At 43.6% G+C, this 15,541-nt stretch overlaps 1 protein-coding gene across 1 annotated transcript in view; it reads right to left on the bottom strand.

Annotated features, from left to right (window-relative positions):
* CFAP221 (cilia and flagella associated protein 221) overlaps positions 1–15,541 on the bottom strand; it is a 115,829-nt gene that overhangs the window by 31,445 nt on the left and 68,843 nt on the right. Inside the window, exons 8-15 of the mRNA XM_012806876.1 lie at positions 14,661–14,781; positions 14,464–14,575; positions 14,173–14,281; positions 11,062–11,149; positions 7,746–7,835; positions 6,128–6,226; positions 2,641–2,746; positions 644–777 (exon numbers count right to left, since the gene is read on the bottom strand). Of these exons, the coding sequence (XP_012662330.1) occupies positions 644–777; positions 2,641–2,746; positions 6,128–6,226; positions 7,746–7,835; positions 11,062–11,149; positions 14,173–14,281; positions 14,464–14,575; positions 14,661–14,781 (859 nt within the window). The remainder of the gene's footprint in view (positions 1–643; positions 778–2,640; positions 2,747–6,127; positions 6,227–7,745; positions 7,836–11,061; positions 11,150–14,172; positions 14,282–14,463; positions 14,576–14,660; positions 14,782–15,541) is intronic.

Below are 15,541 nucleotides of genomic sequence, written 5' to 3'. Positions count from 1 at the left end.
TTTTTTTTTTCATTCTGTCATGGAGGCTGTAATGTGTCACCCACACTCCTTTTCAGGCCTAAATGATTTAGTCCTCCATGTCCTAGGCGTCTTTTCAATAGAAACAACTCTCAGGGTCAGCCCTTCTGAGGAGTTGTCTTGGCTGAAGGAAGCTGCCACAATCCAGGTCACGTGTCCCTCCAATGACAAATAGAAGCCAAGGTACAAATGCTGTGTCCATCTACCCATGCTGGCTTCAGAGCTCCTCATTTGCCCACTGGAGGCTTTTGTTGAGATGGACTGAAATCCTGCTTCTCTCCCTGTGCAGTCCTACCCTCTCTGCTTGCCTTCCATAGGTGCTAATCCCCAAAGCACGACCTAGAATCCCCCGCATGTGCATCTGCCTCAGATATTCTGAGAACCTGGAATGGTGCCCGGCATATGATAGGCACTCAGTAAATACCATACTTCATCTAATCTCATACACCATCGTTAAACTGATAAAATGAAATGTTAATATACCACCATTTATAAGGCCTTTCTCAATTTCAAGGACGTTAAGTGTAAACCCCACATCTTAGAATTGATGAGATACAGTATTTATTCTTTTCTTAATAGATGGGAATGGTGCCCACCTCCTGCCTCCCAGCCTGACAGCACCTACCAAGTCATTGGCACCCTGAAGAGAGCTGTGGGATGGGAAAGCAAATGGCAGCACGTTCTTGGATGACACGAAGAACCGGTTGCAACAGTCATCCTGACTGGGCTCCGGTAGCAGGAGTTTAGAGGAACGCATCTCTGTGGGTAAAAAAGCAAAACTAGACTTTTAGGGGGTTCCCCGGGTATTTTTATGGGAAACCATCATCTACAGTTATGGATTTGCCATCCACCAAGTAGTGGGGGTCTGCCACATGCCATTATATGTAGGTATTTCTATGTTTTGTGTTCCCATTGATCCTTACCTCAACCTCTTCTCAAATTTTTGAAAATTTTGCTTCATTTCTACTTCCAAAAAACCTGTATTTCCTAATTGAAATATCTTGGATGAATTCAGCAAAGAAAAAGGTAAAGTTGAGGGAGTATGTGATGACCTTTTACAGATATTCACACATAATCCATAGGTAAATTTTACAATTGTTTTTGTAAGGAAGAGTTTCTTTATGAGAAACTTCAATACCAGAAATAAAAATAATATAGGAGGAAAAAATCATTAAAATGCTATATAATGTTTTCAAAAATAAAGTACACATCTGGATCTTAGTGGAAAGGTAGAGGAGAGTGTGATTGCTGTCGGGGAGCAGGAGGGAGCCCATGCCAGGCTTGAGGGCTCAGGCCAGGCCAGGAGGAAGTGCCCAGAGGATCAGGTCCTGCTTTTGGTCTGCACTTGAGCTTTAGATTGAAAAAATATACATATATATTTATGTATATATATGTATACACATAATGTATATATTTAGTGAGAAGATGTATTTATGTGTGTGTATACATTATATATATAGTGAGAAGAGGATGATACAGTTTTGGGGCTCTCAGAAGCCACTGAGAGTGGGTCTCCAACAGCCCCAGCCAACCTGAGCATCAGAGAATTGGAATTTCCTTTTTATTTTTTGAGACAGAGCCTCAAGCTATCCCCCTGGGTAGAGTACCATGGCATCACAGCTCACAGCAACCTCCAACTCCTGGGCTCAAGCGAGTCTCCTGCCTCCGCCTCCCAAGTAGCTAGGACCACAGGTGCCCGCCACAACGCCTGGCTATTTTTTGGTTGCAGCCATCATTGTTGTTTGGTGGGCCTGGGCTGGATTCAAACCCACCACCTTAGGTGTATGTGGCTGGCGCCTTAGCCACTTGAGCCACAGGCGCCGAGCCTGGAATTTCTTTAAACACTAAAGACGATAAGATATTTCAAAGCTTAAAGGGCCAATGTTAGGCTGAGAAAACAGCCAATTTGGCCAAACAGCAGGTATAAATGATGACTATTCTAGCCTCTGTGGTGACAAGAGGAAGCAGAGGGCATAAAACAGGAGGTCGAGCTATGGACAAACATCACAATGTCTAGGGCTAGTTGACTTTCTTTATTATCAACTGGGCAGGTCTTCTGGCTAAACCTGGCATGGACATTTGCTTCATGTCACATAATAGGCTGAGTAAAGGTGCCTGAAGATGTCTACGTCCCATGCCCTGCAACCTACAAGTCTGTTATCTTCCACAGTAAAAGGAACTTTGTAGATGTGATTACGTCAAGGATCTCGAGATGGGGAGATTATTCTGGGTTATCCAGGTGGGTTCTATGTAGTCAGAGGGTCTGCATAAGAGGCAGACAGGAAGCTCAAAGTCCTTCCTATGACTGAAGCAATAGGTAGGAGGGATGTGAGGAAGGGGCCAGGAGCCCAGGAGTGCAGGTGGACCTCAGAAGCTGGAAAAGGTGATGAAGTGGGCTTTGCCCTGGGAACATAGCTCACTTGACCTCCAGATCGGTGACATAATAAATTTGTGTTTTAAGTCATGTAGTTTGTGGTGATTTGTTACAGTAGCAGTAGGAAACTAAGATGTGCAATTCATGAAAATATTTTATTTCTACACATCTATGTTCATTATAAAGAAACTGCCCACTCACAGGAATGACCACTCTTGGCATTGCTATACATGGCATCTATACTTTACCTTGTTCTGAGAATTGTTTTATTTGACTGATCTTTTTCATTATAAGGTTTCTGTCCATTTTATGAACAGCAGCCAGCATTTTGAGTAATCGTCGGTGAACTATGATCTGGAATTGGAGAGTGTAATGATGTAAAATTATTAATTGATACATGCTCATTTTGGTATTCAAGCTAATTCACTTTCCCCAAATGCAACTAAGGGCTGACATGATCACTGTAAGTCTAATTCACAGGGAGAATGGCACACTGCCCTAGACTGAGGCCACAGGCACTTCAAGGTCTGGGCAATGTTGACTTGTCTGAATATGAAAAGGATCAGGTTGTTTTCTGGCCTTTTCTCACCCAATTTAAGAGCCTTGATGTTCTCATAGTTTCAAGAGTGGAAAAAATGACTACATCCTTTTTTCAAAATATACTTGATTTGCTATTTTCAGAGTTGAAGGATAAACTACATGGACAATTCTGTAGCAATAGGGTTGTGGATCATGGGCAATGCATACCACGAGCTTTGTGGTTAGAGCGGATGCTACTGCCCGTGAGTGCTCTTGTGCCCAGAGCACCTCCTTCCACTTTATTCTGTGTAGGACTTTTTCCCTTTGCAAGTACCACGAAGCAGCTACTCTGTGCTCAGTTCCGTCTGAGACACTGGGGATACTGTGAGAAGCAAATGAACGCGCCCCCTGCACAGAGCGCACACTCCAAGTGTAGGCACGGGGAGCTTGGATGTTGGGACAATAAACACCTACACGCTAAACAAGGCAAACACCATGGAAAAAACAGAATGAGGAATGGGGCAAGTGCACGAGGGCAACTTCCAGGACAACTGCAGGGCTGGAAGGACAATGAGGGAAGGCTGCTGGGAGGTGAGATCCGAGGTAAGACTTGAATGACAAGGGGACAATGATATTCATATAAAGATCTTAGCAAGAGAGTTCTGAGCAGAGGAGACAGCACAAAGATGCTGACAAAGGAGACGTGCTTAGGGGACAGAAAAATCCAGCGTGACCTGGGAGCCTTGATCAAAATTGTGCATTTAATTCTAATTGTGAAACGAAGTCTTTGGAGGGTTTTGGCAACAGTGAGGGAGGGAGGTACTGTGATCTGCCATCTGTAAGCTTTTCAGATGCTACTCTGGCTGCTGTGCTGGGACTAGAAGCAGGGACACCTGTGGCAGTGGTCCAGGCAAGAGATGCTGGGTGTCTGAGCTATGGCTGTAGCTGGGGAGACAGCAGAAGTCACCTGGGTGGGGACATACTGGCACACAGCACTCACAGTACATGCTGTGGAGCATAAAGAAGACCTGAGCCATCGTTCAGAATAAAACACATCACTGCTGCTGACATCCCTCTTTTCCAGCTGGAGGGCTTGCTGCAGAGGGGCTAAGGTGGCCTCACTGGTGGCAGGCCAGCCTGGCCAGTCTCTTGCCATTATCAACGGTGACGCCGTCCTCCCTCAGAGCACAGCTTTGTGCTGCCTCCTTCTATTGCCTTCTTCCTCACGCCCAGCATCTTGTGGTTGCCCCTATCCTGCACATATGCAGAGACCCCCCAGGCAAAGCCTCACCAGGGACACTGGCTCTACAGGGTCTTGGAGTCTGGGAACAAGAATGCTGTGTTTGGAGGAAGACCAGGACTGGGACAATGTGGAGGACAGTAGGAAGCTGGAGATGTGTGGCTACAGCTGGACCGGGTGTTTCCTTACACCCCTGTTGACATTAGAGGCTCAGAAGTCTTCATTTTATCTTGACAACAGGAGGATGCTGGAGGCTAGACGTGTGCTCTGTGGGACAGCAGCGTGAGGAGGAGGAAGTTAGGGCAGAGAGATGACACCTTTGAGGGCAAACCATGAGCTTGGATGTCAAATAAAACACCTTCCAAGAATTCACAATTATTCTCTCTAGAGGTAACTGATCAATATCCCATTGCTCTAGAGAACAATTCCACTCCTAGGTATATATACCCAAGAGAACTGAAAACACATGTCCACAAACTTGTACACAAATGTTCACAGCGGCATTACTTGTAATAGCCAGGTGAAAACAAGTAAAACATCCATCAACTGAGGAATAAAGAAAAAGTCATCTATTCAAGACTACTATTCAGCCATAAAAAGGAATGAAGCACTGATACATTCTAAAACATTGTTAAAACTTGAAATTTTTCACTTCTGAGGTTTATCTTACAAGGGTACAAGTGAATCTTTCTAAGAGCAAAATGTGAACGTTTTAAAATAATAACTAAGAAAATGGCATGAAGGCTATGTTAACCAGTTTGGTGGAAGTGTTTCGGATTGTGTGTGAAAACCCCACACTGTACCCCAGAAGTGCATTAATGTACATAGTTACCATTTAATAAAAAAGAAAAAAAAATGGCAAAAAAAAATCTTGAAATTTTTTTTTTTTTGAGACAGAGTCTCACTGTGTCACCATCAGTAGAGTGCTGTGGTGTCATAGCTCACAGCGACCTTGGGCTTGAGTGATTCTCCTGCCTCAGCCTCCCAACTAGCTGGGACTGCAGGTGCCTGCCACAATGCTGGGCTATTTTTTGTTGCGGTTGTCATTGTTGTTTAGCCAGCCCAGGCCAGGTTCAAACCCACCAGCCTCAGTGTATGTGGCTGGCGCCATAACTATGGTGCTGTGGGCGCTGAGCCAAAACTTGAAAATAAGTTAAGTGAGAGAAGCCAGTTACAAAAGGCCACATATTGAATTTTTTTTTAATTTTTAGTTTTTTTAGAGACCTGGTCTGGCTATGTTGCCCAGGCTAGAGTGCAGTGGCTGTTCACAGGCACAATCCCATTACTGATCAGCATGGGAGTTCTGAGCCGGGTCTGCTTCAGACCTGGGCCAACTTACCCCTCCCTAGGCAACCTAGTGGCCCCCTGATTCTGGGAGGTCATCATACTGATGTTGAACATAGCACAGACACCTGATCGATACAGCACACTACAGAGCAGAATTCCTGGACTGAAGTGATCCTTCCCCTCTAGAGTAGCTGGTTCTACAGGCACCTGCCACCCCGCCTAACCCAACACTTAAAGTGATGGATATGGTAATTATCCTGATTGGAGCATTATACACTGGGCTCCATAAATATGTATAATTATTATGTGTTAATTATAAATTTAAAAATTAACCAAGTTTTTAAAAACCACTTATTGTATGACTCCATTTATATAAAATGTCCAGAACAGGCAAACCCATAGAGACAGAAAGATTAGTTATTGCCTCCCCCAGGGGCTGGGGGAGGGACGGGGTGCCTGCTAATGGTCCTGAGTTTCTTTCCGAGGTGATAAAAATGTTCTAAAATTAGACAGCGATGATGGCTGCCCAATTCTGAATATACTAACAACTAGTAAATTGTGCATTTTACAAGGGTGAATTTTATGGCCTGTGAATTGCATCTTAATAAAGATGTTATAAAAAAAACCCATTGCTTGATTTCTTCATGCTGATAAATAAATCAAAATTTCAATCTAGTGCTGAGACTTACCTTGCGTGCTGCTTGTTGAAACTGTCTTTGTGCCCGAAACCTGCTGATCCAATTATTATTGATGAGTGGGTCAAAATTAGGATGAAATTCCTCGATTGCCTTTGAACACAAAATATAGGCATATCTTACATTTAAATTTTAACTCCCGGAATTTAAACAAATTTAACTCCCGGCATTTAATAAAATGTTTTAGACTTTTATACCAAATCAAGTTATTTATTTGTTCTGCCATTTAGTAAGCATTTATTAAGCGCTTTTAGTGTATATAGCATTATAAGGAATACTTTTTGAGTTGGGGGCCAAGAGTGAAAGATGAGATTTGTGTTTTAAGAAACTTATAGACCAGGGCAACACCTGTGGCTCAGTGAGTAGGGCGCCAGCCCCATATATGGAAGGTGGAGGGTTCGAACCCGGCCCCGGCCAAACTGCAACAAAAAATAGCTGGGCATTGTGGCGGGCACCTGTAGTCCCAGCTATTCAGGAGGCTGAGGCAAGAGATTGCCTAAGCCCAAGAGCTGGAGGTTGCTATGAGCTGTGACGCCACAGGCCTCTACCAAGGGTGACAGAGTGAGACTCTGTCTCTGAAAAAAAAAAAAAGAAAGAAACTTATAGACCGATTAGATGAGCTCCAGTAAACACATGTTACCCCCCAGAGGAGTCCATGCCATGTGGTAAGGAGGCCTGCTTAGGTCAGCCCTTGGGGCCTGGGCACCAGTGTGGTAGGTCAGTACATAGGAAAGGGTGCCCAGGGGTGTGGTGAGGTCAGCCAGAGCCCCAAGCGCTACAAGTTCTTGACTGGGAAAAAAGCATGAGGAAAAGGGCATCAGAAACCCACCAGTCTCACACTGGCTTAGCAGGGAGCTGCAGAGAAGAGGCAGGAGGGGCAGGGAACAAAACCCCACTGGATGGGGCTCCGCGAGGCAGGAAGGTTGGATTCTGGTCTGGCCTTGTGGACAAGCTACGGGTGAGACCGCGGCCAGACGGAATGTAGAGGAAGAGGGTAAAGGAAAGAAGTAAAGACAATCCAGACTCGGCAAACTCGGCAAAGAAAAGTGAGAACGATAGAGATGGGGAAATTGTTAAAATTACAAATTAGAGTTTAAACCAGAAACTATTACACGACAGAGGATATTCAGTGGAGGGGATGCTGTCTCCATTTTGCATTTGAGGACACTGGGGCGCCACAGCTGAGGCCGGTCCCAGGTCCCATATCTGCAGTACAGCTGGGAGCAGGACTTTGGCTTCTGACTTCTGGTTTTGTGTCCTTTCTACCAAGATAAGGAGGTAATGAACAGAGGGCCAGGAGCCCACCTTGAGGACCTGCAGACAGGGGCTCAGAGGCTGAAGGGAAACAGAAAAAGGGACCAAAAAGAGAAAGTAGAGAGGGGAGGGGGAGCCACAGTGTGCGACACTGTTAATTTCAAGAGAAACATTATTTACAAATTTCGATTCTTTACTTGTGAAGACCTGATTAAAAAAACACTCTGAAAACATGAGCATATTAAAAATATTAAATATCTCTTGGTAAAAAGATTTCCATAGTTTTTTTAGCATTATTAAAAATTAGCATTTAAAGAGCAGCCAGTGATTAGATTCCAAATAAAGGAAATTTACTCACCTTTGCTAGATCCCGAATGACCCGTTTGTTGTTAATTTCTGTCTTGAGTCGCTGAAATTCCTCATCCAAAGTAGGGTCTCCTCTATTTAACTGGATTTTTAATCATCAAAATAATTACAATTGAACACAAATGCAAAAAAAAAAACTATTTCTTTTTAAGACCGGTAGAAGCCTGCTTAGTGGGTTGGCTAGATCTACCCAGGGAGCTCCTGCTGGGAGTGCTAGAGAGCAGGGGAGTTAAAAGGATTGTTAAATTCACTTACAGTTCAGACACAGGGAACTTGGACAGAAGTGCAGGCTCCAAACCTTCTATTCCTAAGTAAAGGATAGCTCTGGAAATTATTTCTAAGACACGTAAAGCTCACAGAAAGGATTTTAGGAAACTGCAATTATGGCAGTATATATATAGATTTCACTAAAAAGAAATTTAATGTCCCACTGAAGTTTTAATCTCCTCAGAGTTCATTAGCCACGTGTCAGGTTTTAAGGAAGGCTCGTGGTGATTCTCCCCCTTTCTTGGGTGCAGGAATGGTCAGGTCTTTCTGGGCTGGAAAGAAACCTGCCCCTTCCCTGAAGGGAGGGATCCCGACTCATTCTCCAACCCCTTCCTTCCTGCCTAATGGCTTCTGGGCTCTCTTTCCTATTCCCAGGAGCCACCAGAGATTCCTGGGTGGGCTGGCTTCGTGTAGATCCATGTCTATGCAGCCTGCCCCCATGAACAGAGCGCTGCCCCTCTGCAGGCTGTGCTAGTGCTTGCCTGTCTGCAGGCTCTACTGTCTGTGAAAATGAGCTTGGCTCTTAAGCACACCGTTCAAAATCATTTTTAAAGGCCTCGTTGGAAGAAACCTATCCTGATCATGACATTAACACCCTATGGAGAAATAAGAGAGGTGTGTTATTGTCCCCAGGGTGGTGAGCTGTCTACCTCTGACTTACATGTATCAGGAAGCTGAGTTTGAGATTATACCTTAAGTTCAAAGTACAGATTTCATGGGGAGAACCCAGATCCCCCACCAACACCACCAAGAGTAAAATAGAACAGGGAATTTAAAGAAGAGATTGGCAAATAGAGCATTAGTGAGAATAAAGATAGTATAATATCATTATTAAGACTCTGACAAATACTTCTGAATTTAATATTATTAAATATTATCTATCATCTCCCTAAGTTTTTGAGAGTTTGTACCATCCAGCTACGATGCCAACTCCCTCCTTCCCCTCATTGCTCTTTTTCTTGGCTTTCTGCTACATGCCTTGGCTTTCAGGTGTTCCTTGCCACTGGGTCACTGGATGAAACCCCAGGACACAAAGAATATGATTCCTGCCACACTACAGGGTCTCCAACATACCAGGGCCTCAGGAGTACCCGCTCATTCTCCCTGTCCCGTGGATAAGGATATGACTGTGCCCTTCCTACAAATGCTGGCGACCACAGCCTTAACGCTCACGGTGACTGATCATGACATGCTTGTTAACTTCATCTTTTAAAAAGGTAGAAAATAGCATTCCATTGTAGAGTTGACAGAAAATACTTCATAGTTTGCTTTTAAAACAGCATGAAGAAAATCCGACACACCAAGCCAAATGTCAATGCCAATATGCATAGTAACACGTGCCTTTTCTAAACACAAAGATTTACCACTGTAATGATTTCACACTCTTTTGTTCTTATTATTAAGAAAAGACAAATTTACTTAACTATTTGGTTTGGACTCCACATCTAGAAAGAGAAATGTATTCTATAGGAAACACATATTCCTAGCAGTGCTGCCAAGTTAGTATACCTGAATCTCACACTCCCAAGCTTAAATATCTGTGTCCCCTCAAACTTCATATGTTGACGCCTAACTCCCAGGACCTCAGCATGTGACTGTGTTTGGAAACGGGGTCTTTAAAGAGATGAGGAAGTTAAAATGAGGTCATTACAGTAGGTTTGATTCCAATATGACTGTGTCCTGTTAAAGAGAGAGGATCAGGGCTCGGCGCCTATAGCTCAACCGGCTAAGGCGCCAGCCACGTACACCTAAGGTGGCGGGTTCGAATCCCCAGCCTGGACCCGCCAAACAACAATGACGGCTGCAACCAAAAAATAGCCGGGCGTTGTGGCGGGCGCCTGTGGTCCCAGCTACTTGGGAGGCGGAGGCAGGAGACTCGCTTGAGCCCAGGAGTTGGAGGTTGCTGTGAGCTGTAATGCCACGGCACTCTACCCAGGGGGACAGCTTGAGGCTCTGTCTCAAAAAAAAAAAAAAAAAAAAGAGAGAGGATCAGGACACAGATACATAAAGAGGCATGAGAAGATGCAGGGGGAAGGTGTCCATCGATAAGCCAAGGAGACAGGCCTGAGACAGAACCCTTCTCACGGTTCTCAGAAGGAGTCAGCCTTGCTAAGAACTTAAGCTTAGACTCTCAGCCTCCAGAACTGGGAGAAAATAAATTCCTGTTGCTTTAAGCCAGTGGTTCTCAACCTTCCTAATGCCCGACGTATTTTCATTGTTACAAAGGGGTCGTGACCCACAGGTTGAGAACCACTGCTTTAAGCCATGCAGTTTGTGGTACTTCATTGTGGCAGCCTGAGCAAACAAATACAGTATGTGATGGAGGATTCTGCAAGTCCTACCAATAAATCCAAAGCCCTCAGACGAGTCCCAGGTGAGTCCTGTGCTTAGCCACCATAGCTATGTCACCAGTGTTCTCTGTAGCTGTCCTGCAGGTAACAGCTGTCCCCTAAGCCACAGTGATGTCATGGGTATTGCACAGTCCCACAGGTCATGTCCCTGAGTGTATAGGTGCATTCTAAGTGCAGCCCTACTCCTCTCGGTCCAGTTTCCCTCTCTCTGCCCAATTTCCCTATCTCTGCTAGACCCTTTGAGCATCTCTGACTTGGGACTGTCATTTGTATCTGTCTCTGGTGTGGCTTCTGAAACCCACCATTTTTGGGTTTCTTTTGTCTTAATGTTCTGCAGATCATGAGATAGACCTCACCTAAGAATTTCAGCTCAAATTTGAGCCATTCTTTCTATCTGAATGACTGTCCTTTGAACAACTTTTCAAAATTATGCCTCTCTTCCAGGAAGCTTCCCAATTAAATGTGTTCTCTCTCCTCTCTGACTTCCAAATCCCCACAATATTTAGTAAAGGTCTCTTTTGACATTTATAACCAGGCTTGATTTGTGGTTAACAAATTTCTTGCTACCTGCCTCCTCCACTTCTAACTATCAGTTAAACTATCAGTTTTCTTTCACCTGGCACCTTGCATATAGTAAGAATTGAAAATATTTAGTGAAACAAATGATATCAAATTAGCAGTGATTCTGACCTTGTATTTGGTGCCTGCTCTGTTCCGCTCCTCAGCAAGTTCTTTTCTATATTTATAAGATATAGGATCTTTACCAAGGTGCACCTGCCTGGGGAGGAAATAAACCAGCTTCAGAACCCATCAGAATAACAGGATACCAGAGTTGACTTTAGGATGAAGTGTCTTCACTATACTTCATAAGTGAAATGGGTGCTGAGATACTGGAGGGGACACCATGGGGGAGAGAGGTTATTGAGATTTCAGCAACATAACTGAGATCAATCAAGTGTTCCACACAATGAAGCTTTGCTTCTAGCAACACATGCTAAAATATTTATGAATAAAAACATCTGGATGGGGCAGCGCCTATAGCTCAGTGAGTAGGGTGCTGGCCCCATATACCGAGGGTGGTGGGTTCAAACCCAGCCCTGGCCAAACTGCAACAAAAAAATAGCCAGGCATCGTGGCGGGCGCCTGTAGTCCCAGCTACTCAGAGGCTGAGGCAAGAGAATCACTAAGCCCAAGAACTGGAGGTTGCTGTGAGCTGTGCGAGGCCACAGCATTTTACCGAGGGTAATAAAGTAAGACTCTGTCTCTACAAAAACAAAACAAAACAAAACAAAAAAACATCTGGATGCTCAACACCATTAGTCATTAAGGAAATGTCAATCAAAACCACAACATACGGCTCTATACCCACTGGGACCGTCATAACAAAGGTATAACCAAGGAAACGGAGACACCGTAACCCTCATCTGTTGCTAGCAGGATGTGAAATGGTGCAGCCACCACGTACAACAGTTTGATGGCTCCTCAAAAAGTTAAACATGACCCAGCAATTCTACTCCTAGAGATGTGCTCAAGAGAAAAGATAGGGTCACATAAAAACTTGTATATAAATGTTCATAGCAGCATTAAAAAAAGTGGAAACCACTACAATGTCCATTAACTGATGAATGAATAAACAAGATGTTAATATCCACACCATGGACTATCACTCATCCGTGAAAAGGAATGAAGGAGTGATATATGCTATGATGTGGTTGAATCTTGAAAACATGTAAATGGAAGAAGACAGACACAGAAGAGCACATAAGATGTGATTCCATTTATACGAAATGTCCACAATAGGCAAATCCACTGAGACAGGAAGATTAGAGGTTGTTAGGGGGTCCAGGGAGTGGGGAATGGGGACAGACTGTTAATGGGTGTGGGGCTTCCTTATGGAGTGATGACGATATTCTGGTATTTGTAATGTACCCCTCATGAAACCTGGCACACCTCCAAAATAAACAGTAGCTATGATTTTAAAAGTGGCAGTTGGGAGCATCTGGAGAACTGTCTTAGATTAAAGGAGACTAAAGAGACAAGAGGACTAAATATAAATTGTATGATATTTGACTGGACCCTACAGTCATCTTTCCAAAAACAACAAGAACCCAAAAGCTCAGGTAAAAAGGACATGATTGGGACAATTGTGTCAATGCTAAATTTCTTGGAAGTGATTATGGTAATGGAGAATGTCCTTGGTTTTAGGAGCTATATGCTAAAGTATTTGGGGATGACGCTTACTGATGTCTGCAATTTACTTTCAAATGGCTTAGGAATGTGAGTGTGCTGCAGAGTGATGGCAAGTGTGCATGATGTGAGCAATTAGTGCACCTAGGTCAAGTATATGTGCATGTTACCAGCATGTTTAAAATCTTTCAACATAAAAAGTTAAGAAAAAATATTAAGTGAACAATATAATATTCAGAATGAAATTCAGGATGTGATATCAAGTCTGTTATCTATGTCTACAGATTTGCCCATTGTGGACAATTCATATAAATGGAATCACATATTATATGGTCTTGTGATTGTCTTCTTCCACTTAACATGTTTTTAAGGTTCAGAAAGAAAGAAAAATACTGTATTAACTAACAGTGGTTATTGCTGAGAGTTGACATCACGGTGATTCTTTCTCCTTCTCCATACTTTAAAAAAATACGTTTTCAGGTTCTCTACAATGACCACATATCTGCTTTTCATAATAGGGAAAAGGTATTTTAAAAAATAAAATCTTCAAAGGCCAGGCACGTGGCTCACACTGTGATCCCAGCACTCTGGGGAGGCTGAGGTGGGTGGATTGCCTGAGCTCAGGAGTTCAAGACCAGTTGGGTGTTGTTACGGGCATCTGTAGTCTCAGCTACTTGGGAGGCTGAGGCAGGAGAAAAGCTTAAGCTAAGAGTTTGAGGTTGCTGTGAGCTGTAAGGCCATGGCCTTCTACCGAGGGTGACAAAGTGAGACTCTGCCTCCAAAAAAAAATTAAAAAACAAAATTAAATCTTTAATTCCTTCCTAACTGAGGTGGGATTATGAAACAGACTTAAGCTGAGGGAGAGGGATTTCTGTCAGAAACAAAGGCCGTTCCTTCCTGGAGACAGGGGAGCAGGGTGAGGGCCCCTTCTCTGAGGGCCTTCATGGTGAGGGCACATTCTCCTGTGCTGGGAAGTGTGGGGTAGGGTGTGGAGCAGGCATTCTCTCAATCACACTTTCCAGGACACACACTCTCTCTCTTTTTTAGTTCAATTTGAGAGTTTCTAAAGCTTACTTCAACTGAATCTGTACACAACAAGGATATAGCTGGTCTCATCTGGTAAAACCAATTTAAGGAAATGTAAATCAAAACCACAGACAACATTTTGGTCACAGAAGCACAAGAATTCTCACATCTGAATTTGTTCCCCCCCAAGCTCCCTGCAACCATAGTGGACTCCCCAGAAAGCCTCTGGGGCACACAGCCCAGAGCTCAGGGACCCATGGTGGGGTGAGGGGTGATGGGGTGAGGGTTAGTGTGTCTGAGCCACTCAAATTTTCCTCAAGTGAGGGGATGCCGGCAGCAGTGGCCAGCAGGGAACAAGGGCCCAGTTCTGCCACTGTCTGGTCATGCGTAGGAAAGAGCAGGGTTTGGCCACATAAATGTATTCCTAGGAGGAACTACATTCTGAACTAGAAGGGCGGGTGAAGGACGAATAATCACAGTCTGCAAAGGCATAAAAAGTTATTACATTCCACGCGTTTCATGTATAAAAGAGCATCACCTAAAAACAGCAGTACTGTCACCTGATATAAATATTTGCTCATTATTTACCACTTAAGATGATTTTCGAGCTCTTCATAAACATCCTGTCTGACTTTATGTTCAAAGAGTGCTTCCTTCATCTGTCTTGTTTTTGAAATGTCTGTGCCTTGGTCCAAAACTGAAGGCAGGAGCAAACAACAATTATACCGGTAATCAAATCAGAATCATTTGCAGAGAGAAAAACACATTGCTAATGGCAAAGCATAATAGCCATCTAACTGAGTTTTGTTGTTCACAAGTAATAAATGTGACTCTTTCATATGCTGGCCAGGGGCTGTTTTATGTGGATCAGCTAGTTACCTTCTTTTAATTCTTTAATCTTCAATTTTCCTGCTTCTTGGTTTAAAACAGTTGCCACAGCAAATGGATTTGATAAATCTACTGGAAATCTCAAATTCTTGTACTCAATTTCCTGAGAGACCAGATCAGAAGAGAAAATCAGTTATTTAGCTGCTCAGTCAGACCCCCCGTCCCACTGAGGGCAACGTCTACTTTACCTTCATCTTTTGGGGTTTTATCTTTGCTAGTAGTCGGTGAAAACGTATTTGTGTCATTGCTTTTTCTGGAGGAGCATTCATTTTCTTAGAAAGAGTATTTAACCTTTCAAACTCTTCTGATCTATAGTTTAAAAGAGTTGTTAAATTAGAATGCGCTAATAATTCAAGGTTCCTACTTTTATGTTCCTTCTGATAATATGTGTATATCATGACTTACGGCCCATTCTCTTATCTAAACTGAAAATAAATCCGTGTGCCAAAACAGTTGTCTACTAAAGTAAGTTCAATGTTAGTATGTTGGAATGTAAACATATACATCAGGATAGCCCACCAATGGTTGTTTTCCTCTACATCCTTTTTTTTTTGACACACAGTCTCCCTCTGTCGCCTTGGGTAGAGTGCCGTGGCATCTGAGCTCACAGCCCCCAACCTCAGACTCCTGGGCTCAAGTGATTCTATTGCCTCAGCCTCCCAAGTAGCTGGGACTACAGGTGCCTACCACACTGCCGGAAATTTTTTAGAGATGGGATCCTACTCTTGTTCCGGCTGGTCTCATATTCCTGAGCTTGAGCAATCTACTTACTTAAAGAACATAATGAGTGAAAACATGACTTGCTGAAAAATGCTTGCATAATTCATTTCTAGGCTGCCAGTTTTCAGTAGCTACATTTATTACATTAAAAAAAATCTTAGCTTGGGGCAGCACCTGTGGCTCAGTGAATAGGGCACTGGCCCAATATACCAAAGGTAGTAGGTTCGAACCCAACCATGGCCAAACTGCAACAACAACAACAACAAAAGCCAGGTGTTGTGGCGGGCGCCTGTAGTCCCAGCTACTCAGGAGGCTGAGGCAAGAGAATTGCCTAAGCCCAAGAGCTGGA

The sequence above is a fragment of the Otolemur garnettii genome, unplaced genomic scaffold, assembly GCF_000181295.1.
Source record: "Otolemur garnettii isolate 467f Iridium unplaced genomic scaffold, OtoGar3 scaffold00059, whole genome shotgun sequence".
Lineage (NCBI taxonomy): Eukaryota > Metazoa > Chordata > Mammalia > Primates > Galagidae > Otolemur > Otolemur garnettii.
This window is presented reverse-complemented; position numbering and strand designations above follow the sequence as displayed.